The sequence below is a fragment of the Natator depressus genome, chromosome 27 (genome assembly GCF_965152275.1).
Source record: "Natator depressus isolate rNatDep1 chromosome 27, rNatDep2.hap1, whole genome shotgun sequence".
Classification (NCBI taxonomy): Eukaryota; Metazoa; Chordata; order Testudines; family Cheloniidae; genus Natator; species Natator depressus.
Window position 1 is genome coordinate 12,105,574 of NC_134260.1, and position 22,999 is coordinate 12,128,572.

A 22,999-nucleotide genomic window follows, 5' to 3' on the forward strand; every position below is an offset into this window, starting at 1 on the left:
ATTTTGTGGCCCAGAGATGGAACTGGGTCGTCAAAAGCCCCCAGCTGCAAGGCAGAGCTGAACTGGATTATTGCCCAACTTCTGATGACACAATAGGAACTGGCTTTGGTTTTAGATCTATTAAGGGCTTGAAGTGGGCCAAAAAGGTCTCTTCTTCCTCCTTCCTGCCCTGGAACACTGAAATATGCAGCATTTGAAACTCAAAAGCTTAGATTATGATCTGCAGAGTTCGCTTTAAACAGGGCGTAGCTTGTTTGGGAATAACAGCTTGGCTGGCTGGCCTTCTGTAGTGTGAATTCTCAGCCTCCTTAGTATCCCTCACACTGCTGAGGTTTGAGAGTAGGGAGCAGGGCTGTACAGGGGAGTCCAAGCCCAAGGAGATGATCTCATGGCTGCTGCCAAGTTAGAGAACTCTGACTGTCCTGAGCTGCTGTCTCTGACTTTGAGGCAGCACCACACTCAAATTAGTGCCCAGAATACTCTGCCATGGCAGGAAAATGCATCCAGGAGCAATTTTTGGCTTGTCACTCATGCATGAGAACACAATTACCACATCCTGTGCTGAGAATCTGATTACCCTATTCTACCCCCCCACCCCTTGGTGAAAAGGGGTTAACAGACTGCTTTTGAGGGGCTCACCAAGGCATGCCAGCCTGGCTCTGCACAAGCTTAACAGAGGCACTATTGGGCTTGGAAAGATCCAGGCAGGGGGTGTACCACCTGAGACTTGCCTTAGTGCTGTTTTCAGGGTGAGCAGGCATCATTCAGGATCAGTGCGTTCCCCTCCTGCTGCGCTGTGACGAGCACAGTGACCTTCCTTTTTCTCTTTCCCATTAATTGAGAAGTGCCGGGAGCTAAAAGGCAGCTTGCTGGGAATGGCTTCCCTGCTGGAGGAGGAGGGAGCTAGGCCTCCCTCTGGTGTCACAGGGCAGATGCTAGTTGCTGGGGTATCTTCTGGGAGGGGCCCTTCAGCTATAGTTTTGAAACATCTGCTTTTGTAAGGTCCCTTCCTCGCAGCAAGTTTCCCAACAGCTCTCTGACTTGCACAAATGCAGCTTTGCCTGAGCAGTCAGGGATTGCTTTGGGCCTCCTAGAGCTATTGTGGGAGGCAAGTGCCGCTTCTCCAAGGTAAGAGGCAGGAGAGCCCAAGAGTTCGCTGTTCAGGTTGCTTCAGCCAGTGCTGCTTTTTCCCCCTTAGAAAATCTCCTGGGGCTGTACTCCAGCATATCCCCACTGGGCCCAAAGACTATCTAGAACCTCTCTGGAGCTGGTGTCCCTGCAATTCCCCACTGGATCTATTGTACTTAGAGGAATTCTTAGATCATAAGGCCAGTAGGGACCACCATTGGGATCCTCTAGTCTGCCCTGTGCTCTGCAGGAAGTCATAGAAAGATTCTTTGAATTCCCGTTTTGAATTCCCACAACTCTCCTCATAGGAATAGAAATTTTGTCCCGGCATCCTTTGCACAGTAATGGGAAGGGATTTTTGGCCATCTTCTGTTAGGCTGGTTAGCTGCTGCCCTCCACCCCAGAGGAGGCTGTTTTGCAAGGCTGTGTCTGTAGCTGTAAAGTACCTTAAGCAACCCTGGTGTGTGTGTTTTGCTGTGGGAATATCAGATGCTGTTTTCCTCTCCTTCCCCACCCCCTTGCCACATAGCAAACCTGTAGTCCTGGCAGGGGGCAGGAGGCAAGCTGGGTGCCAGGTTAACTGCCATGTTGCCTGTCACACTGAACGGCTGGGCCCCAGGGTACTTGTTTTACTTCTCTAGGAGGCTAGAGCAGGCACCTAGCTCCTCCCACTTCCCTCTTAATCTGATGCTCCAGGGAGTCTTGTTTTGACCCAAACATCTGGGTACAGGAGAGATTAAAGAGTCAATGCCCCAAGCAACAGTAGCTCTGGAGGGGTTCTACGAACAGTATCCCCCTCTCCTATGGTACTGGGAGGCTCAAAGCTTCCCCCTGTCCCAGTGGTGTGTTCCCTGTTATGGGAAGGATTGCTTGTCAGGTGAGCTAGAGGAGACCATCTGTGCAGCAGTTTCCATCTGAAGACTCCAATCATTTGGCAAATACTAAACTCTATAAGGCTCTGCTTCATTTACTACAGACATGCCTCCTCCAGGGAAGAATGAGGCAGCCGTTAATAGCACAGAGCAGCACTGAACAATACTTCTTGATGGGAAGCATAGTCCAGTGGAAATGGCCTGGGCACAGAGTTAGTAGAATAAAATCCTAGCTGGGTAAGGAAGGATGGTCCAGTGGCTAGGTCAGTCTGGCACTTGGTGACCTGGGTTCAATTCCGTGCTACATCAGTCTGACACCTTGGGCAAGTCTCTGGATCTGTTTTGTGCCTAAGTTGCCCATCTGTACAATGAGAACACTTCCCAGATGCTCAATGCTGTGGTGATCTAGGCCATATAAATATCTTGGAGGAAGAGGGTAACTCCCTCAGTTCTGTGGGATCTCAGAGCAATTTTTAAATTTTAAATTCGTTTTAAAACTGGGAATTAGTATGTCTTACAAAGGGTGCTCATCTACTGAATCCTTTTAGCGGCAGGCTTTTCTGAGGCCTCCCCTTCAAGTACTGCCTAGGCTTTACCCTACTTAAGATCCTGTCCCACTGTAGAATGGTGCATAAACACACCCAAACTGTTCCTCTTCCTGTGACCCTTCTCTTGGAGAGCTCTGTCCCCTGCTGGAAGAGGAAGTTCATCAAGCTTGGATGAAGGTGGCAGGACTGATGGCCTGAATGAAATCTTTCCATTTGAGCATAGCTGGGGGCTCAAAGAGCAGTCTGAGGAATAATTGCATTATGTCTCCTGGCCCCATCTCAAGCCCTGACTAGATGAGCAGAGAAATCTAGCCTGGGATTTCTGCTGCTGCTGCCCCACTTGAACAGTGTGGGTGAATGGTCTTGTTAGTGACCAATGGGGAGCAGACTGTCTGACTAGAACCAGGCCTGGATTTGTGTTCAGCTGTCCTCCTGTGGGGAAGGGCTGTCTGGTTGTGCTGAGAGGAGAAACTGAAGAGGAATAAATCACTTTAATGTAATCTTGGAGAGAAGGGTCAGGTGCATATTTGATTGGAAATGAGCTGGTGCAGAAGCATATAAATGGCTCCTCCAGCTGAGGAGGTCTGTGCTCACATGAGGTACTATTGCATTCTAGGATTCCACCTTGAGCATCTCTTCCAGGCCAGAGTGACTCACAAGATGTAATTTCTGAGCCCAAGGGAGGAGAGGCTGCTGTTGGGTCCTGGCAGTACTAACCACAAGGGACCCTTACTCAGCTGGAAGTGGGGGAGCTGTGGGCTATGGAAGAACAGAAATCCAATGCCCATGGCCCTCTAGGGAGGATAGATCTTAAACAGGCATAAGATAACATCCTAATTCCTCTCTCCTTATGTCTGCCTTTGTTCTGCTTACAAAGGGAGTCTCCTGTTTTCTAAGCACCAAACATTTACTCTAGTTAATACACAGTTACTTTTATCTTCACTGACGGTTGCTTCAAAGGATATAAGGCTGATATCTGCTAAATTTGCCCAGAGCTGAGCAAACCCCACATGGTCTGGAATGTGACTCCTGTAATCTTTGTACTACCAGTGAACCAATCTTGGTGGCCAACTGGACAAACCCAAGCTCCAGCTGGCAAAAGTGGTGCCAGAATAACTGTAGCTAAGATTTTTGCCAGTATAAAAATGTAACTTACAAAAAAAAATCACACCCCAAGCTGACACTTCTACACCAGCAGAAGTCTTTAAATGTAGACCTGGCTGTAGAGTCTATCAGAGGGGTTCATTGTCATGGAAAGATGGGGTTTGCTTGCTGTGTGAACAGTCTCGTGCTATGTTCTTCAGGACACTCATCAAGACTCCATCTCTAGTGCTGAGTCTAACCTTTTCCAGAGCCCTACTTTCAATCCAGCATGCAACCCTGCAGGGCTGGGGAGTGTGTGACCTGTGGCTATGTCTACAAGTCTCAGTGCGCCTCTCCCAGAGACTGGAGGGGGTGGCACTGAGCTATATTGGAGAAGGAAGGGGAGAACTGGTAGGACTGTCTCTTCACTCTGGAGGATTTTCAAACTGGAGATGGAATGGACACATCCCCAGTAACAGCTTTTGGCCAACACACAAGGTTCTAATACTGGATCTAACCTCCTGTGTGGGGTCTGTATCCTGGTGTGTTTTGGGGTAGGGGGAGGGATGGACTCTAGTAGTTCTATTCTAATGCTGCAGTAGTATATGATGATGCTGATGCTAGTAACTTCTCATTCCTATTGTTAGATGACCAGATTCTAATCCCCCCAAAACAATGCTTTGAATACAAAATCCCAACTACTAGTCCCAGTCCGGAACTTTTTTGTGGACAGGGGAGCTGTGGCTCAGCTGTGTGCCACGCTGGAACTGGTTAATATAGTCTGCATCAAATCTCTTGGTTTCTGTTTCTATTTCTATTCGCCAAGAAGGCGTCTCTTGTTCTGGTTGCTCTCGGAAGCAGATGATTATCGCTCATGCAGCTAAACTAGGCCCACAAAGTGACCGCTTTTACGCCTTCGCTCCCTGCCTCCTGCCCACACCTGCCAGAAGAATCACAGGGTTTTCATCCTGTGGCTTCCCTCCCAGACTCTTGAAATTGGCCCCTTTGGAGAAATATTTTGATGCAACCTTTCCTGTCCAGGGGTGGAGGTACCTGTTGCGTGGGTGGCATGTAGCTGTTTTGTCTCAGACTTTGTTCCGTGTGCCCCTTTCTGAAGCAGGGCTTCTGACACTCTTTGGTCTCATTGAATGTCCTTTAATGACTGGACTTTCAAACACCAGCTCTCTAATACACATGAACAGAGCTGCTGTGCACTGCCAAGTGAGGGGGCATTTCTTCTGTAGCTGCCTTTAGGCAGTAGCTGGGATAAATTGTACCATGTCACAGCAGTCTTCAGGTCTGTACCTCCCACTTCAAGAGTGGGGGAGTCTTCCCTCCTGAGTGAATTGGTTTCACAGTGAATTGGCTCCACAGGGATGGAGCAAAGGCTAGAACCTTGTCTCTCGGATGGGGAAGGAGCCTTGGCAGAGTTGAGATCTGATCTAGTAGTGAGGAGGCCTGTCAAACAGGGGTGGAACATGGTCTAGTTGGACATCAGTGGGTCAGGGTCAGGTCAGGTTCTGTTTCTGGCACTGTCACTAACTTCTGGTGTGAGCTTGGAGGGGGAGTGACCTGCCCATTTCTGCATCTGTAGAATGAGGTGAACAATATGCAGGGGGAGGAAAGGAAGAGACATGAGGCACTTTCTAGGGAAACGTTAACAGCCTGAAGTCCCAGGCTGGAAGGAGCTGTTGAAGTGAGCAGCTAGGCTGGCAACTGAGCTGGGAACCAGCTGGTAAAAGTAACCATTCATAAAATAATCCCTCTTGCAGGGCCCAGACCTGTCAACCCTAATGCCTCTTTTGAGGTGATTAGTCCCACTGACCTGCAGAAGGCCACTCTCGGGTTTGATGCAGTCTTGGACTTGTGCATGCAAGCCCCAGCTTAGACTAATGGCTTTCCTCAGCTCTTCTCCTTGGCTGTGCTTTTCTAGACACTGGGAAGGGACTCCGGGCTGGTGAATGGCGTGCCTGCCACAGTGCAGGGGTGAAGGCTGCCTGTGGGTCAGAGGGCCATGGCTTACCCTTGTGGTGCTTTTTGCCTCCGTTGTCTGCCCTCCCCCATCCTAGCCCGTGCAGAGCCATACATACGTGGGAACGCACTCGCTGCCCCACTCTGTCTGGCCTTCTGCAGGCAACCGCTCACTGCTCAGCGTCTTCCAGCCTAGTGCCCATATAAGGGCAGAAAGAAGTAAAAGGCTGCCTTGTCTCAGCACTTCCTCCCTTCTCTCCCGCTTGCTTAACCCTCTGTGTGGCTGCTCCAGAGAAACTGCTCTTCCTGTGTACACCCATGGTTCACTGTGCCTGGCTTGCTGCTGAAATACACTCCTGGCTGCCTCCCCCGTCTGGCTTGGGTAACTTAAGGCCATGCCAAACGCTGCGTGGTGGGGTCTGTAGTCTAGCAGGCTCTGACAGGCCCGTGTCTCCTCTCTCTCAAACCCTCCCAGAGCTCACACCAAGCACTAGAATTAAACAAAACGGCAGGGTGTTGAGCTCGGCAGACACTCAACACCTTGGATTTTTGGAACCTGTCATGATTGAAAGGCTGGCTGATGCAGAGAATATGGGGTTAAAGGGCTGGGTTCCTCTTTTTTTGAAGTCCTGAAAGAGCCCTGCCCCCTTTACCAAGACTGCTACCATACATCTGTGGTTTAGATGCAGGAGTCACAAAGCCCATGGTTAAGTCAGAGTAGTTTGGACTGAATGAATGAAATGACTCAGGCAAGGCTGACTCGCAGTCTGCTCTAGAGCCCTGTTCCTGCCCTGTCTGCTCATACTGTGAGTTGGCAATGTGGTGCCCTTGGCCCAGGAAAATGGAAGAACTTGGCACTGATACCTTGGGCTTCTGTTCCCTGCAAGCAGAAGAGCAGCAAGTTGCTCTGAGGGCCTGGTTTGGTTTTAATAGCATGCTTGACCCAGTGCTCCAGGAGCAACGGTTAAAGCAGAAATGGCCACCCAGTGGGATGCAAGCCACGGGGTAGAGAGCAGAATGTTTGTGGTAGAACAAGGAGAAACAGCTTGGGGCTTGTCTTGACTAGGATTTAAAGGCACGTTGGCAAACACAAACAGATCCTAGCGTACATGCTGCCTTGTCTAACGTGCTAAACTGCTAGCTGTACACGGCATTGTCTACGCTAGCATCTCTTTGTTAGCTATTGCATCTTTAAATGCTAGTTAAGGCAAGTCCTCGAATGGCCCTGTGGATCTCTCTCCCTTCCTCATGAGGGCCTTTGGTAACATGCCTTTAAATCCTAGGCTAGAAAACAATTTCTGCTGTTAGCAAGGCAGTGATCAACTCCTGTCTGCAGGTGGCCAATCATGCCAGCCTCCGAGACCTGCTTGTTTAACTTACAAACCAGCACCTTTGTGCTTTCTCTTGGCCTATGCTGGGCAGTGGGGCTCAGGCTTCAGCCCTGAACCCCAGCAAGTCTAAGCCAACCGGCGATGGGGTCGTGACCGGCTTTGGGGTCCTGACCCACAGTTTGAGAACTGGTGTTACATTATCCATTGCCCGGCCTACAGTATACTTCTAAGATGTGCTCGCTGACCCCATACCTGTTGTTTCTAGCCCAGACAAGGCCAAGGACCGTGAACCCTGCACAGGTAGACAAGGTGCTCCTAGTGCTTTGGTTTCTAGAGAAGTATTAGCTGTCCCACAGGGCTACCATGTTTCTATGTGAAACCTGTTTCTGGGTTCAGTTGCACATAAAATCTGTTCTTTCCAGACAGCTTGAAAGATTCTGGGTTTAGGCTGAATGTGGAAAGGGGGCAGTCACAGGCTTGTTCCTCCTTAGTGCAGTAGATCTCCAAGCTTTACCTCTGCGTTGTGCCAGTGACCAGGCCAAAGAAATGAGGCATGCAGTCTTACTGCGCAGGAGATGCACAGGAAGGGTCGGGGCAGGGGGGAGAGAAGCAAGTGCTTTTGTAGAAATGCTGCTTTGCTTGGACTGTACTGTCTGTCTCCCCCTGCATCTCTCTCTAGTGTTGCTGGCTGAGGGGAGGGTCTTAGCCTAGGTGGTTTGCACGGTGTGTACAACTCTCTGAAGACCGGATCAGTGTAGGGACTAGGACTTGCTCCCAGGAACCCTTCCCTGGCATGCACAGCTGTGATTCAGCCTCTTAACTAACTGCTCTGCAGTGGAAGTGTTGGCTCCTCTCTGGCTGTGGGCTGGGAAGGGTTACAGGAAACTGATGGTGCTGGCTAGACTCACTGGTGTCTGGCCACCACTTAGATGAGCATTTCCCCCGCTCCAGCTCGGAGGTGAGGAGGGGAGTGGGAGGGAGTGACATGTCCACATGCTCCCTTGCCCTGCCTCTTCCTGCCTTCTTACCCTCCTAGCCCCCCTCCTTGTAAAGACTCCTGCTGCTCAGATTCTTCTGCCGGCAGGGCAGTGGGAGTTGGGAATGGGCAGTGCCCGAAACACAGGAGGGCTGCATGAGTGCTCTCAACCCTGATACCCCAACTTCCCATGGGAGGGGCTGGGACTCTAGAGACCCAAATCAGCGGGGTGCTGTGGCACCTGGGTGCCCATCACACAGGGGTGCAAAGGGTAATCTGCTCAGAGCTATGAGTCAAGTTATTGACCTACCTTCCTTGGTACTGGAGTGCAGTGACCAGTGACTGCTCTAGTCATGGGTTCACTTGCTTAATGGAGGTGGGATCTCCAAGTGGGGAGGGCAGGATTGTGTAAGCTTGGAGGGGACTTCAGGGCAGCTACTTAAAACGAGCATCTGCTGGGTAAAGCAGGGTCCTCCTCTGAAGACTTTACTGCATCCAAAAGGGATAATCTGGGAGCATCAAAGGGTGAAATCCAAAAGCGTGTGTTTTCACTGCAGAGTTCAGCTGAGCTGTTGCCCTCCCTGCACAAACCTTGCACTGGAGCTCATACGTACTTGCTTACCTGGGTTCAATGTGTCTCAGTCAATATATTTGTGCTCCTCAATCACTTGGGCACCCCTGCAAATCCCACCCATAGTCCTTGGGGAGGCCCTTGGCCCTCTGGCGCAGACAGCGGCAGCTGATCCAGAGGGCTAGGGAAAGCCTGGATGCAGATTATTGCCTCCTAAATGGAGGGTGGGTAAGGTGCTGCTTGACCTGCTGCTCTCTGTTGGAAGCCCTCTATTGCTGAAAGCTGTCTAAACAACCGTGACCGGCTATTAAAGTGGCCTGCAGCTGTAACAGCCTCCTCTAGATGCAAGCGGCAGTTTCCATCCAGTGAGGCTGGTCTGAGCGTTTCCTTCCTTGCTGGAGGGATTGAGTCAGCGGCTGGTTTTTTAGCCTCTGTAGAGGCTGACTGTTTGGGGAATGGTGAAGCTGTACTGGGGCAAGGCAGGGCCAAGGATGGGCCCCTGGCAATCCCCATGCATGGGATTAGCTCAGGGCTACTCAGGAGGTCTGGGTGGTGGCGTGTCAGTGTATCTAACAGGTTTGTATGCTGCTTAACCTGCTGTCTCTCTCGGAGGAGAGATGAGACCGAGATTGGTGTGACTCGGCACCTTTTTTTAAAAAAATAAATAAATAAAAATCCCATGACCCTGCCCCCAGGAATGAATGTGTTAAGCCCCAGGTACTAGCCAAATTGAGGTCACCATAGTCTGCTTCCCACAATTCCCCCTGCTTTGTAACTTTGTTATAATTGTCCTAACTGGGTTCCACCCTAGAGGTGACAGACTTGCACTTTGTTGCAGAAGTGCTGTTGTACTTGGAGGTCTGAAACCCCCTTTAAGAATAACCCGTTCTGCCATTATTGCTGGAAGGCTGGGCTAAAAGGCTATCTTGGGGGTAGCATGCAATGCTGGAAAAAGGGTGGATCACACAGAGGCTGGGTCTTGCCACATGGGTTGCTCTGGATGATTCTCAGTGTCTTGTTTTGCTTATCTCTCGTCCCTAGATTCGCTACAAGGAGGATTTTGAGAAGAACAAAGGGAAGGGATTCAGCGTGGTGGCCGACACCCCCGAGCTGCAGAGAATCAAGAAGACTCAGGACCAGATCAGCAACGTATGTAGCTTTTTAATCTGTGCTCTAGAGTGCTGTGTTGCTGTGCTACCCCTTGGCTTTCTGCTGTGGGACGGGGGACAAAGGAGCAGCCCTGCAAACTATGAGGTTGTGAAAACAAGGTCTTTATTTACTACAACTTTTTGGTTTCTTCTAGGATAGTTGCGGGTGGAGAAGTGGGCACAGTCCTCCTGCTAGTGCACGTAATTTCTGTATGTTTGTGCAACTGGAATGTGAAGCCTCTGTTCCCTGCAGAGGCCCCATGATGGGAGCTGCAGCAGGAGCTGGCAGGGCCTTGCAAGTCTTAACTGTGTCATGAAGGGTTCAAAGTGTAGTGGGATTTGGAGGCTGGTGGGACTCTCAAAATGAAACAAAGCAAGGGTGAGCCCTAGGGGATGGCCCTGAATGGGCCAATCGCATCTGTCCCATACTGTGGACTCTGTCCACTACTGAATCCCAGGCTGTAGGAGAGCCGTCAAAGTAACAAGTCAGAGTGCAAAATGACTCCAGTTTAACTTCACCTTCGGTGCCGTCTCAGGAAACCTCAGCCAAACGCACCTCGCTTCCTCATGCCATGTCTCACTTAGACAGCTGTGCGGTGTCCTGTGCCAGTTTCCTCTGACTTGACCATGCCTCCAATTGTCCAAAGCTCGCTCCAGCAGCCTGGCTGCTGGTGGGTTTTGCTGCAGCTGTTCAGTCCATGCATGGGCTGAATAGACACTGTATCCAAGGTAATCCCAGCACCTGCTGTTCTCCAGCAGGATGGGCTGTAACCCAGTTTCCTACCTGGCATCGTAGAGTGCGGATTGCTAGGCTGCCAGCTGCCTCACTAAACTGGATGCAGCCCTCCAAACGGAGCTTGAGTTACAGCTTCAAAAGCCAGCATATCTTTTTCTCTCCTCCTCTTCTGTACTTGGCCCTAGAGAAGGTCCCGTGTGCCCCCCCCACCCCCCCCCGGAGCTGGATGGACCTTCTCTAGGGCCTAGCACAGTGCGGTCTTAGTCCCTGACTAGGTCTCATAGGGGCTTAAAGGAACTTCAGTCCTTCGCCTTGTCACTTGGATGGCAAACCAAGGGCCCAGTTCCTAGTGTCTTGCCTCTAGGACCTCTAAGATGCTCTCTAGTGGACATCTTTGTGAAGGCAACTATCCCCAGCAATGTGGTTGGATTAAAAGTGGTGCACTAGAGACCCTGTATGTGCCTGACCCAGCAGTGGCTACTGTAAGGAGTACAAAACTGTTCGAGTCAGAGTCCCAGTCCAATGCTTATTGACTCACTAACTAGCCCTTAAGTCGTCTTCCCCCTACAATCCAAAAATAAGGTTCATGTTTGAACTGAAAGGTAAGGTCACAAATCTGGGAGCCACTTAACGCGGTAGTTCAATCCTCTTGCAAATGGTCTGGGTTGGTGCTCAGTTAGTTCCAGAGCTTGTATGATGCCATATAGTCTAATTGCATTACTGTTTCTTCCCCACAAGCAGCTGGAGGGAGGGCCACCTGTGAGTGCATTTACCACACCCTGTGCAGGAGTGCATTGGGTTTAGTGTCACTCCTGCTTCTGGCAGCGTGAGATCTCCCACAGCTGCTTCCCACCCTCTTAGGGTTTGAGTGGGCAGTGGCAGTGGGGGGGGGGGTGGCCTGCACAGCATCTGCTTCCTCCAGAACACAGAGTTAACTAACCTTTAGCTGCTGCCCTGTGTGTATTTAACTTTCTTATCAGGCTGAGACTGTTGCAAAACCAGTGTGGTCAAGGGCAGGATCCACAGAAGGTTGGTAGTAAAACCAGCCCTTAGTGCTGCAGCTTCACACATGATCTTGCCTGCAACTTTCCACTTGACAGCCTGCATCCATTTAGTTGCTTCCCTTTCTTCAGAGATTTGGGGCTCTCTGATGCCCTAGGCCTTGGCTAGCACAAAGAGGCTGCAAAGCAACTGTAATGCTCCCGGAGAATACCCATGGAGCCCAGAGCCTCTCATTCCTATGCTTGGCTGTTCTCCAGCTGCCACGATACTCATGGTGGCCATGGCATGCAGGGTGGAAGCTTGGGCAGATCTCATGTCTGCCTTAGTCAAGGGTAAGGCCTGAAATAGGTCCCAGGGCTCTGCACCAGCCCAGGGATGAACTGGGGACCTCCAAAGGCTAATGTAGTCCAGGGGCTGGCAAGATTCTGGCCTTGCACCACCTCAGTTAGTAAAGATGGAGTGGCCAGATGGTGGTGTCCTGGCCAGGAAGCTGAGCTACGCCCTTCCCCATCCCCCAACCACCTCCAGAAGGAAGTCAAGGGCAAACAATTGCCCTTCTGTTGTTTTTGTGTGTGGATCTCTACCAGCAGTAATGTAGGTGGTAAAGCTGTACCTAGAGATACTCCTCCCTAAGAATGTACGAGTGTCCTGGCCCCTCTCTGGGAACAGAGCAGATGCAGAGTCTCTGTAGCAGTGCCCAGAGAGGACAGCATTAGAGCCATGCCTTTAGCTGCTCTCTTTTTCAGATAGCCATTCAAACTTGGTCTGGCTCAAACTTAGGAAAATGTTCTTCCCCTTCCCCTGGACAAAGCTTCCAAATTGGTCTCCTGCCCTGATCCTCTATGGCATCTTCTGTGAGCTAGTGAAGATCTCTGAAGGGTTGCAGCAGGGTTCCCACTTGCCTTGCTAAACCAGGTGCCCTTACATGATTGAGGTGAGACCAATTCTCCCCCGCCCCAGTCCACACACCCCTTTAGCCTGCAACAGTGAACAGGAAGGGATGAGCTTGGGAAGGGTCAAGAGCAATTTTATGTGGAGGATCTTCTCTGGGTAGGGGTGAAAGACCCAGTGGGAGAAGGGGAGCAAGATGCAGCCCTCTGGAGAGAGCAGGTAGCCATGGCAGCATGTAGTGTTGCACCATTATCCACTGTCTCCTTGGAACACTAAAGCATAACCCCTGGCGGGGGTGAGCTGGGGCTGACTGGCAGGTCTGTCCCTCCCCATCTCCCATGCCAGTGCACTTCCAGCAGCCAGCTGGTTGCAGAGGAACTTGGTGAATGATTCACCAGGTGAGGCGTTGCTGCAGCCTGCTCCCCTGCCAGGCAGGTGTGGGGCACTGTCTCTAGTGCTAAATAGAAACAATAGCTTTGTTCTGGGCAGGTCAGTCGCTCCCAATCAATCCAGCAAGGAACAAGATCTGCACTGGCACCAATGGGGCCCTGAGCCTGTCTGCGCCATGTGGCGGCTCTGTCCTGCTCCTGAGGCTTCATGCAGTGTTCTGTGGATTTCAGGAGAGCTGCCCTGGGCCTTTAGCTTTCACTTTCCCTGGGCTGTCTCGCCCACCTCCCTCCCCAGCCCCAGGGCTGGGAGGATTCCCCATTGTGCTGTCTAGTGTCGGTCCTGCCAGCAGTACCCTCCAATAACTAAGAGCCTGGGGGTGCAGGCAGAGCTCTAAGGCTTATGGGGCGTTAGCAGCTGAGGTGGTACCTGGGCTGGGAGGTGCCTGGCCCCCAGCATGTTGAATTTTTCTCCTAAGCTTGTTGGGGGAGGGGGTATGCTCATGACAAATGCCAGTCTCTGCCCTGCCTCCCCAAACTTCAAAGCTTCTCTATGAATTGATAGAGTGGTGCCTCTCTCCAGAGGCTCTAGCAGTCCATGGCAAACATGGACAGCCACAGACACCTGTGATGGAAGATACAATAGCAGGGGAGTGATAGAACCCAGAGTCCTGATTCTCTGACCATGCAACAGCCCGGCCTTGTAAGCAGGGTGATGGCTGCCTCAGGTCTGGATTTCCACCCCTCTTGAGAAGTGGGATGTGGTTTTTTTCCCAGTGACTTATAGAGCAAAATATTTTGCTCAGGGAAGTTCCCCTCCCAGAAGCAGCCCTCTGCGCCAGGCTTTCCCTCCTGCCTGCGCTTAGTGTCCTGCAGCAAATAACTGTTGAACCAGCCAACGAATGGGCTGCAGGTGTCTTCCGCATTGGCTGTGTATTCATTAACTCAGTAGCTATTAATTTTTACACCCACGTCCAGGCGTTAACCCTTTGCCCTCCTGGCCTGCTGTTGAGCAAGAGTGAAGCAGAAACAGAGTGCAGTGGGAGACGGAAGGCTGTGATTGTGGTATGCAACCAGTGTGTCTTGGTGGCATCTGCTGCTACACTTCTGAGCCTGCTTAGGCTGCTGAGCCTGTGATTAGGACCCCCTCTGATTTCTAGACCAAAATCTGTTTAATTGGGATAGAGGTTCTGTAGATTGGCAGGATGCAGTGTGACAGGTGGCTGGGGAGTCCTCTGACCACTAGCCCAGAGCATGTTGGGTGACACTTTGAAGGGTGCCCCAGCGCCACTTTCAAGAGTGATTTGAGCCTGAATCTCTTTCCCTTGGGTACCCTTGAAAACTACCCATTTCTGCTACAGACTGTTTAATATTAAATACTTTCTCTGAGGATCTCTTTGATCAGTTGATTCCCCACTCACGCCTGTGTGTACGCTCTGCCGGTTTGTAATAGATGGTTAAGGTAACTCTGCCAGTGCCCTGAACACCCCTGCCCTGTTTACGTACAATGTAGAGAGATGTTGGACATGCAGCTGAGGGGTGGCCTCCGGGCCATTGTCTACACTAGGACACATCCCTACACTCCATTGTTGCCACAGTCAGTTCAGATCCATCAGTGCCTTAGAGCTGCAGCTCGAGTTGTCCCGACACTGCACAGACCAGCAGCGAGAACAACCGAGTGAGACTGTTGATCTAAAATGCAGATGCTCCCCTGCAGCACTGCCTGCACCAGTGTTACGGTAGACGTAGCTTGCTGGCTGCACTACCCTGGCGATTCCATCTGTGGCTGCTGGTTCCAGCCCAGCTTGGAGAGACTACACGGCTGGGAGCTGGACCCCGTGGTTCTCATGGGCTCTCTGTTTTCAGGCTGCTGGATGCAGTCTCCTTTGCTTTCGCTTGCAATCAAGTCATGGCTCTTCTCTACCATGAAGGTCACTGAAACTGGGCAGAAGGTAGCAACATGCCATCCTTGCTTTAATGGGAAGGGGGGCCTAACTATTGCCTCCAGAAAATACAATAGCACCCTCCATTCTTCCGGTTGGTTCCTTCCCAGCCATCTCCCTGACCCTGTTAACTGTTCAGGGCTCTATTGAGGAGGATTTCCCATAGCTGAACTTCCTCAGTGATGTGTAGGACAGATACTCTACTAGCAACCGCAAAGCATTCTCCTCATCAGGCTGATCCTCCTTTCCCCAGGGCTAATTCTGGAAGAGTGCTTGGCATTTGGCTTTGTTCTGGGGTCTCTGACAGGTTTGGGAAGGGGGACACATACCTCAAGCGCCATGTGCTAAACTTTCACTTCACAGAACCTTAGTTTCATATCTGCCTTGGCTCATGAGGGAGGAGATAGATTTGGTGGGATTTAACTGGCTCCTAGGAGATCACAAATAAGCAGGAAAGGCTCAAGACTGGAATAGCAAGGGGGCCTTTGCAGGTCAGGAATGGATGTAGGTGCACTGGAAGGAAGGATTCTGTCTGTCCTGGTCTTGCACCAGCTTCTCTCCTTGCTTTTAAGTACGAACACATATGAAGCACTTTGCTTAATATGTGGGGAGGGAGTTGACAGGGCTGGTGATATTTGCTCCAATCCTGTAGCATCGGTACCTTTTAGAAGGATGGCCATATGCAGCATCGCTGTGGGGGTGGAAACACAAGTAGCACCAGCCTCCCACTTAACTAATCTTGTCTGCCAAGTAAGGGTTGATTGAGACACTCTGTTGAAGCATCTGACTTGGTTCAGGGTCTCAGCGTTTTCAGTACAATAGAGGGTAACCCCACCCTTCTTCGTCTGACTGAGAATCTGCCACCTACCACCTGGCCTTATCCCTGGCTCTGCCCTTCATATGAGTGGTGTGGGGGCTCTTGCCCCAGTTACCCATCATGGGTGCCGCCTCTAATCCTTACTGCAAAACACCTCCAGACTGGGGCTAGATAATCTGCTCCTTCCTGCTGTCTGAGAGCTGGCATTCAAAGGGTTAATGTGGGGAACCTAATTGAGGTGGTGTGGTGAGATGAATCTAATCTGTAGCACTCTGTTTAGATCCTCTGCTGGGATTCCCTTCCCACACTCCCTGTTTGTCTCACTTTTTGTTATAAATACTGCAGCATTTGAATTGAGTAATTGCCCTCTGATTTCCTGGACAGCAGCCTCTCTGATTCTCCTTCGCTGCCAAGCTCCAGGGCCTTAATTGGGTGCTTGGAAGTTGGGAGCATTCCCAGTTCCAGGAATCTAAGGCTGAGCTGCTGTACCCTCCAGGCCAAAGCCAGGAGCAATGGATTCTCCCCGAGCAGAGTGAGCCGACGCAGCCCTCCGCTCCATTCTAGCGGCAGCTATTAAAAGCAGCTGCAGCTAGCAGGGGTCAAAGCCCTGCTTCCCTGACTGTATGCGGGCACCATGAGACCCCAAACTGCCTACATCCTTGTGTAGTTAACAGTTCAGCTAAAATGGCTCTTAGAGAAACCGCTGTTTGCACCAGCGAGGGACGCGATCTGCACCCCTGCCAGCTGTGTTCAAGCATGGTTCTAATCTTGGTGTGAGTAGGGCCTAAGTGTCAATTAAATAACTCCAAGCCAAGCTGCTGCTGGAGCAGTTCTGAAATCCCAGTAGAGGTGTGAAGAAGAGGGGGAGGGCTATGGTGGGGCTCTGAGATGAGCTGCGGGACATAGGGGCTACGTGCCAGGCTCTCCATGTAACTGAGTGAAGGCAACTTCTGGGGCTGGTTTTGGGGCCTGTTCTCTGCTTTAACGCCCCCTTGGCACTTGCTGCCACAGCATCGGGTGATCTGCTCAAAACGTCCTATAACATAGCAGTGCAGCTGTGATTGTAGCTTGTACAGCTCCCAGCACAGTGGGGTTCTGGTTCTTGACTGGGGCTTGTAGATGCTACTGTAACACACCTACTGAAAACTGTCCTGACTTGAAACAAGACAAAGCCAGGGTCTGGGAGGGAGAGACGCTAACACTTGCAGCCTCGCCTGCCTGCATTCCAATGGCAAATGACAGGTCACTGAGCCTGGAACATTGGTGGAAACGCAGCTGGAGTAGCCCAGGGCCTTGGTAACTGTGTGACTCTTTCCTGCCTGTGGAGCAGCGAGCCCAGGTACTGAAGATGGGGCTGTGCGTGTTCTCTGCTCTGGCCTCCTCCTCCAAGGAACACCGCTAAAGCAGAGCCAGATTTGGGGGGGGATGTTCCTCAGCAGCCTCTGTCAGGTCAGGGAGACTTGAGGCCTCTTGCCCAGGGGATGCTGCAGGCTTGTAGCGCCTCATCACTATTGGAGGAGTTGCCATGGTGTGCAGCCTGAAAAGGGTGTTCTCACCTCCACACGTGTGCTTCCGGTTTGTGCGGATGGCTGGAGTCCTACCGCCTCGCAAAGCCTCAGTGAGGAACAAGGATGCTGGGGTTACTGGAGAGAAGCGGGCCGCAGCGGAGGCTGGTGCTAGGTGGCTATTGCATTAGCCTTTCTTCTGAGGACTTCGGTCCAAACCCTGCCTTGGTCCTAAGTGGAAATGAGCTGGAACCAAATAAACCACGTCAAAGAGCGTTCCTGGCCTTAACCTGCCCCACTCAGACAGAAACTGTTGGTAATGCTAAGAGGCAGGGGTGCTGCAAGTCATGATCTAGGTGTATTGGCAGAGCTGCAGGGGGAGCCCAGGACTGGACTAGCAGGGGGGCTGTGGTTGGCATTGAGGGGCATCAGCAGAGGTATGGGGGGGATTCTAGGGCTGGCATATCAGGGGCTACAGGTCAAGTTCACTAACTGGCTGCACGCCCCTTGCTTCATCATGTCACTTCAGAGTCTTCCCCCCCCACCACCCTCTACTGCCATTATGGCAGATCCACTATAGCACACTCTGTGTGTGTGTGTGCGCGTGCGCGCATCTGCTGTCCCCAGGCATTTCTGAGCTGGCAAGAAAGCTGCACAGTGCTAATGGGAAGGGGATTTACAACCTCTGGTTTTTAGCGCTGCAGTCTTGGAATAATCCCTGTGGCATTCTTCCCCTCGGCCTTGCCCCATGGGCCTGGTCGACCTCCCTTGAGGGATGTCTAAAGTAGCCAGCCCTGAGTCCAGCAGAGCTCGTCAGCTGACTTGGGCCTAGCAGTGTTCCTCATTGCTGCCCCTTCCAGCCATCTCTGCAGGCCTGCTCAAGCACTGATGAGTGATGAGGCACTGTTTGTACAGTGCCTGACTCTAGCACAGGGGGGTCCTGGTCCATGCTGGGCTCCCAGGAGCTCACAAACAATGCATAAGATAGAACAGCAGGTGGCTACCGCCAGATGTGGGAGGAGTACAAGGACAGTGACAACAATGGCCAGCATCCTGGGCAGGGGTCCCAGCAGCCTAGGTGGCCGGAAAGCTCCTTTTCCATGAAGACCTAGTGGCATAAATGGGTCCCTCAGCTGAGGGCCCTAGAAGAGTGGAGCAGAGGTGAGGAGCTGATGCTGGGCAGCAAGAGGAACAGGAAACTGGCGGCCTGTCAGCTGCCAGGAATCTGTCCAGATGAGTGTATGTGTATGGTGGGGGGAGAGACATCGCCTCCCGTTTGTTAAACCCTTCAGCTGGGTGGAGGGGACTAGGACAAACTCTCGCCCTGTCCCACAACCAGGGTTGTCTCTGGAATTGCCAGGAGTCTGCAGTGCCACCTGCTGGACTGGAACATGAATAGCAGGAGTAGTTTTCGAGCGGTCCCAATGCAGCCTTTTTCAGGCAGTATGTAGGATTGGCTGGGCCAGAACTGTCTGACATCCCGCTAATGCTGTGACCCTTCAGAACAGGCAGCGAGGGCTACACAATTGAAACTGCCTGGTGGAATCCTAGGTGGGCAGAACATAAATAGCCTGGATGTCCTGGCCGGATTCTAGCTGCCCCTTGTGAAAAGGGCTGTGGGATCGATGATCACAAAGATGGCCTCTCCAGCAGCAGCATGCAGAACCAGGCTATGGGCCTGGCACGCTAGAGTAGCACCCAGTGCACCTAGACAATTTCACTGAGGCTTGGTCCAGGTGAGGTCCTGCTGGGGCTGTAGCCTCAGGATTGTGAAGGTCCTGGCTCTGGTCTCTGCTGCACTAATGGGTGTGATGCAACTGGTTTTGTGTGGGGGACGCTCTTAATGGGTTGAAACCTGCTCACCGGGGGCAGACCTGTGTGACTGGCATGGACAGGCTCCCGTCTGGACAAGGAGCCCCCTGGCACTGTTCTAATTCCAAATTTCTTCTTGTAGATCAAGTACCATGAAGAGTTTGAGAAGAGCAGGATGGGCCCAAGTGGCGGCGAGGGTGGTGAGATGGAACGCAGGAATTCCCAGGATAGTGCCAACTACAGGAGACCTGTGGAACAGCATCAGCCGCCCCCTCCTGTCCAGCCCAGCAGCCCTGGTAAGGAGCTCTGAACGCTCTCTGGTTACGCAGATCACGGCCTGTCTCCTGCACAACTTCCTGCTTCTGCCTTCATCTTCTGACACCGGTGCCCCAAAGAGGCCAGGCTTCAGTTCTCTGGCTGCAGTGGGACTACGGAAGTCCATGCCCAGTGGTGCGGAACTTCTTCCCAACATGAATGCGCACTCGTGGCTCCTCCTTAAAGGCCCCCCCCCCCCCCCCCCCCAGGACTATGAATGAGGCTCGTTCCAAAGAAGGGCAGCATCCCTGAGAAATGCAGGGCACTGGAGTCTCCATAACCCAATACTCTTTGGCAGTTTGCCATGACTAACGAGGCCTGTTTCTTTCCCAGCCTACCAGCAGCAGCAGCCTCCATCTCAGTCCTACGGCTTCAAGGAGCCTGCAGCACCGGTCTCTACACAGCGTAATGCCCCTTCTGGAGGAGGAGGAGTGAGTATAGCCCAAAGGGTGGCAATAGTACTTAGCCTACCAAGCGCTGACGCTAGTTGGCAGGATCCCAGTAGTGGCCGCTAGTGCCGGTCAGTGTTTTGCTCCAGTCATGCAACCTATCCCAGTGGCTGCAAACCCTCTTGCTTGGGGGTGAGGGTCAGGTAGATGGGGGTGGGGGCACCCCTCATGCTATCCTGCAGCCATTATAAGGACTCATGCTCCTTGTCTCCCGTTACTTTGCCTTTTGGCTGCCCTATAAGGTGCATGGTGGGGGAAGAGCTTGAACTCTGCCTCCTGAGCCCCCCCAGCCCAGTGTCTGGCCTGCTGGGAGCTGGGCCCAGCACCGCAGCTCGCTGACCAGCAGAGCTGTTGCTACAGAGCCCAGGAGTGGATCCTTCAAAGCTCAATGCCCCTCGACTCCCCTTGATTGCAAGCTCTTCCCCATAGAAAGCCCAACTGCTGTGGGGGGGCTCTGCTGGCTGGAAGGAGAGCAGGGGCAGTTGCCATGAATGGGCTGCAGGGGAGCTAGAGCCCCCCGTGTGTTGCTGACCCTCCTCTCCCCGCCCCCCAGAAGCGGTTCCGTGCAGTCTATGACTACAACGCTGCTGATGAAGACGAGGTCTCCTTCCAAGATGGGGACACCATCGTTAATGTGCAGCAGATCGACGATGGTTGGATGTATGGCACGGTTGAGCGCACTGGGGACACCGGCATGCTCCCTGCCAACTACGTGGAGGCCATCTAAGCCGTGGCCAAGGGGGCGTGGAGTGACACCCAAGGCCCTCTGTCATGTCTCTCTCGCCCAGCATCCCTTCTCCGCCGCGTTCTGCCATTACTCCATCAGAGCTGCACCCCTCGCCCATCAGTACTCTGCAGCGGGCTCTGGTTTCTCTTGCCAATTTAGCTTTGTTTTATAGGTATTATAGCTCTGTTGGGACTAGGTGGGAGACCTGTCCAGGGACCACTCAGGCTGGCCCCAACATTGCAGCTTTCCTCTTCTAATCTCTTCACCCCCATCTTTCTGAAGGGATGGGAGCCTAGCTACCAGGCGCATGCCCTGTATCCCCAGGGAATATGAGGGAAGCAACTGGAATAGCTGTGATCCTGAGCTAAGAAAGGATCCCAGCTGACCCATCTGATAAGACCAAACCCATTCACCTCTGCTGGGGACCAATCCAAGCAGCTGGAGTGGCAGCAAGGGACCAATGACTAGTGTGTGTCCCCTTAACAGCAAGTTAAGGGAGGGGGGTTAGTAGGATCCCCCTCTCTAGAGCCATGAGTACCTCCCAACTGTAGGGAGGGGATAGCTAGCACCAGGGAAGCCTGCAGGGATCTCTCATTGGGCCATCCCCAGTCGCCTCTCCCACCTCATCACCTCCGTTAAATGTTTCCATTCAGTCTCTCGCTCTCTCTCTCTCCCTCCCACTTCCCATTTTTCACTCTTAAAACTTCATATAAAGTCAAAACTTAAACAAAAAATATTAGTTCCAAAGAATCTAAGATCAATCAATTTTCAACTTTTTTTTAAATCTATTTTTCGTTCTGTTCCTCTAGAGTTTTCCTTGGCTGTTGGGCTGTGTCACTGCCTGCAGAGGTGCTGGGATCCCCAGGGTCTGACTGGGACAGAGGCAGAAGTGGCAGGCTTTGGGGCTGTGGCCCTTCAAACAGGGTAGGGCTCTCAGAAGCAGCATCGCATAGGCCTGGTCATGCCCTGTGAGCTACCCTGGATTGGGTCAACTCATCTCAGGACCATCTCTACACTCTGTGGGGTGATTGCTGCTGCACTGGGAGTGAGGAGTAGCCCATGGGCTGCTTATGCTGGATGAGCTGCTTGTGTTTGGAGAGGGGCAGAGTGAGACTCCCTGCCTCCCCCATGGTCATCCAGGAGTCCCCATGGGGGGTGGGGAGGAAAGCGATACCCAGAACCCCCTCTATTGGAATGGTATTTGGTTCTAGAGGGAAGGGCTCATGCACCTTCCAGTCAGTGTCTGCATTTCACAGCAGCAAATTCCTTTTGATCCCTTACATAGAAGGGTTATTTCTCACCTTGCTCAGCAGCTTTCGGCCCAGGGTCACTGCTTACTCTCCCATCCCCGCTGCTGGATCAACACGCTGCCTGCGTGGCTCTGGGGAGCGGTTCCTAGTCTTAGTGCACCACCCATTGCCCCCATGGCTGTTTGGAGCCACTGACTGCTCAGTCTGGCCCTGCTTTCATCCTGTGCCCATGAACAAACTGAGCTGACCCTGGGAGAAATTCTGTCACAAGTGGCTGGCGGAGATGTCATGAAAGAGGTGTGAGGTGTCTTGAGGTTTTTGAGGGGCAAAGACCAGGGACTGGCTCTACCAAGTTCCAGTTAGTTTCTGCTTTGCACTGGCATGTGCCTCACTCAGCGGGAGCCACTACTGGGACTGTGGTTCTGGAGGGCAGGGCAGGGGCAGGGAGGTAGAACAAACCTCCCCACACAACAGTCAGCCAACCCTCAGCTGGAAGGAGGAGAGGGAGCCAGCCAGTTCCATCTGTGCCTTTCCCAGGAGCAGCAGGGCCAGTTCCAGTTCCAATTCCATTCCAGTTTGAGCTGAGATGTTTACAGCCTCCTCTCTGTGGAGGGGGAGAGTCAGTGGCAAAGGGACCAGGAAGGGCAATGAGCAGATACATTCCACCTCCAGCTTCTCTGCATTCTCACTGGGTCCAGGCTGGTGGTAGACATTCCTGGCTGCTGCTGGCTTGGATCGCATCAGGGACCAAAACTTCAAAGCACATCCCCAACCCAACCCAATGTTTTGGGCCCAGGGGCCACTATAACTGGAAATCTATATGCAGGGAAGATGATACTGTGTTGTCCTTGGTTAAGGAAGCTGGGCATTGAGAATAGCTAGCTATGAATCCTCCCGTGTTTCCCCAGTGGATCAACTCTGCTGCCCTCTCTGCCTTGGCATGCTAAGACCCACTCCCTGGTGCCTTTCTCCCTCTCAACTGGAATTCCATGTAGCATGACTGCCCTCATTATCCCAGGGGAATCTGACCTGATGGTGCATTACATAGGGAGGCTCTTTAAGGTGCATCCAGTGAGGTGGTCTGTAAGTTCTAAGCAGACAGGCCTGGCTAAATGTTCTGTAATTTTTAATTGAGTTTTGATATCTGGCTTTAAGAGTCAATGTGGGGACTAAGCTGAGAAGCACGTCAGTTTCAGAGTCTTCCTGATGGGTGCCCCTTTCTCACTGAGTGCACTGGAGACCTGCTTGTTCCCAGTGCACTGTTCCGGGTTTACCCCTCTGTACACTTCCACTTCTGCTCCATACACTCTTAACTTGGTGCTGCCCTTTCAGGGGAAGGGAGAAACGGGCTGCTAGGTTCTTAAAATGGGGAAGCCACCCCTGAAATATGGAAGAGAACTCCACACACGGCCTCTCCTCTTTCTCATGCGCTCGTTGTTTCACTTCCAGAAGCACAATGGAGATGCAGAAGGGTGCCTAAGGGACACTGAATTGAAGGTGAAATGTTTGCATGAGGGCCTAAGGGGTGGGTGGCAGAA

The 22,999-nt window shown here is 52.3% G+C and overlaps 1 protein-coding gene across 1 annotated transcript in view; it reads left to right on the plus strand.

Annotated features, from left to right (window-relative positions):
* The window catches only part of LASP1 (LIM and SH3 protein 1), a 50,299-nt gene extending 28,753 nt beyond the window's left edge, over window positions 1–21,546 (plus strand). Inside the window, exons 4-7 of the mRNA XM_074941028.1 lie at window positions 9,522–9,629; window positions 18,863–19,016; window positions 19,369–19,466; window positions 20,038–21,546. Of these exons, the coding sequence (XP_074797129.1) occupies window positions 9,522–9,629; window positions 18,863–19,016; window positions 19,369–19,466; window positions 20,038–20,211 (534 nt within the window). The 3' untranslated portion in view covers window positions 20,212–21,546. The remainder of the gene's footprint in view (window positions 1–9,521; window positions 9,630–18,862; window positions 19,017–19,368; window positions 19,467–20,037) is intronic.
* Window positions 21,547–22,999: the final 1,453 nt, after the last annotated feature.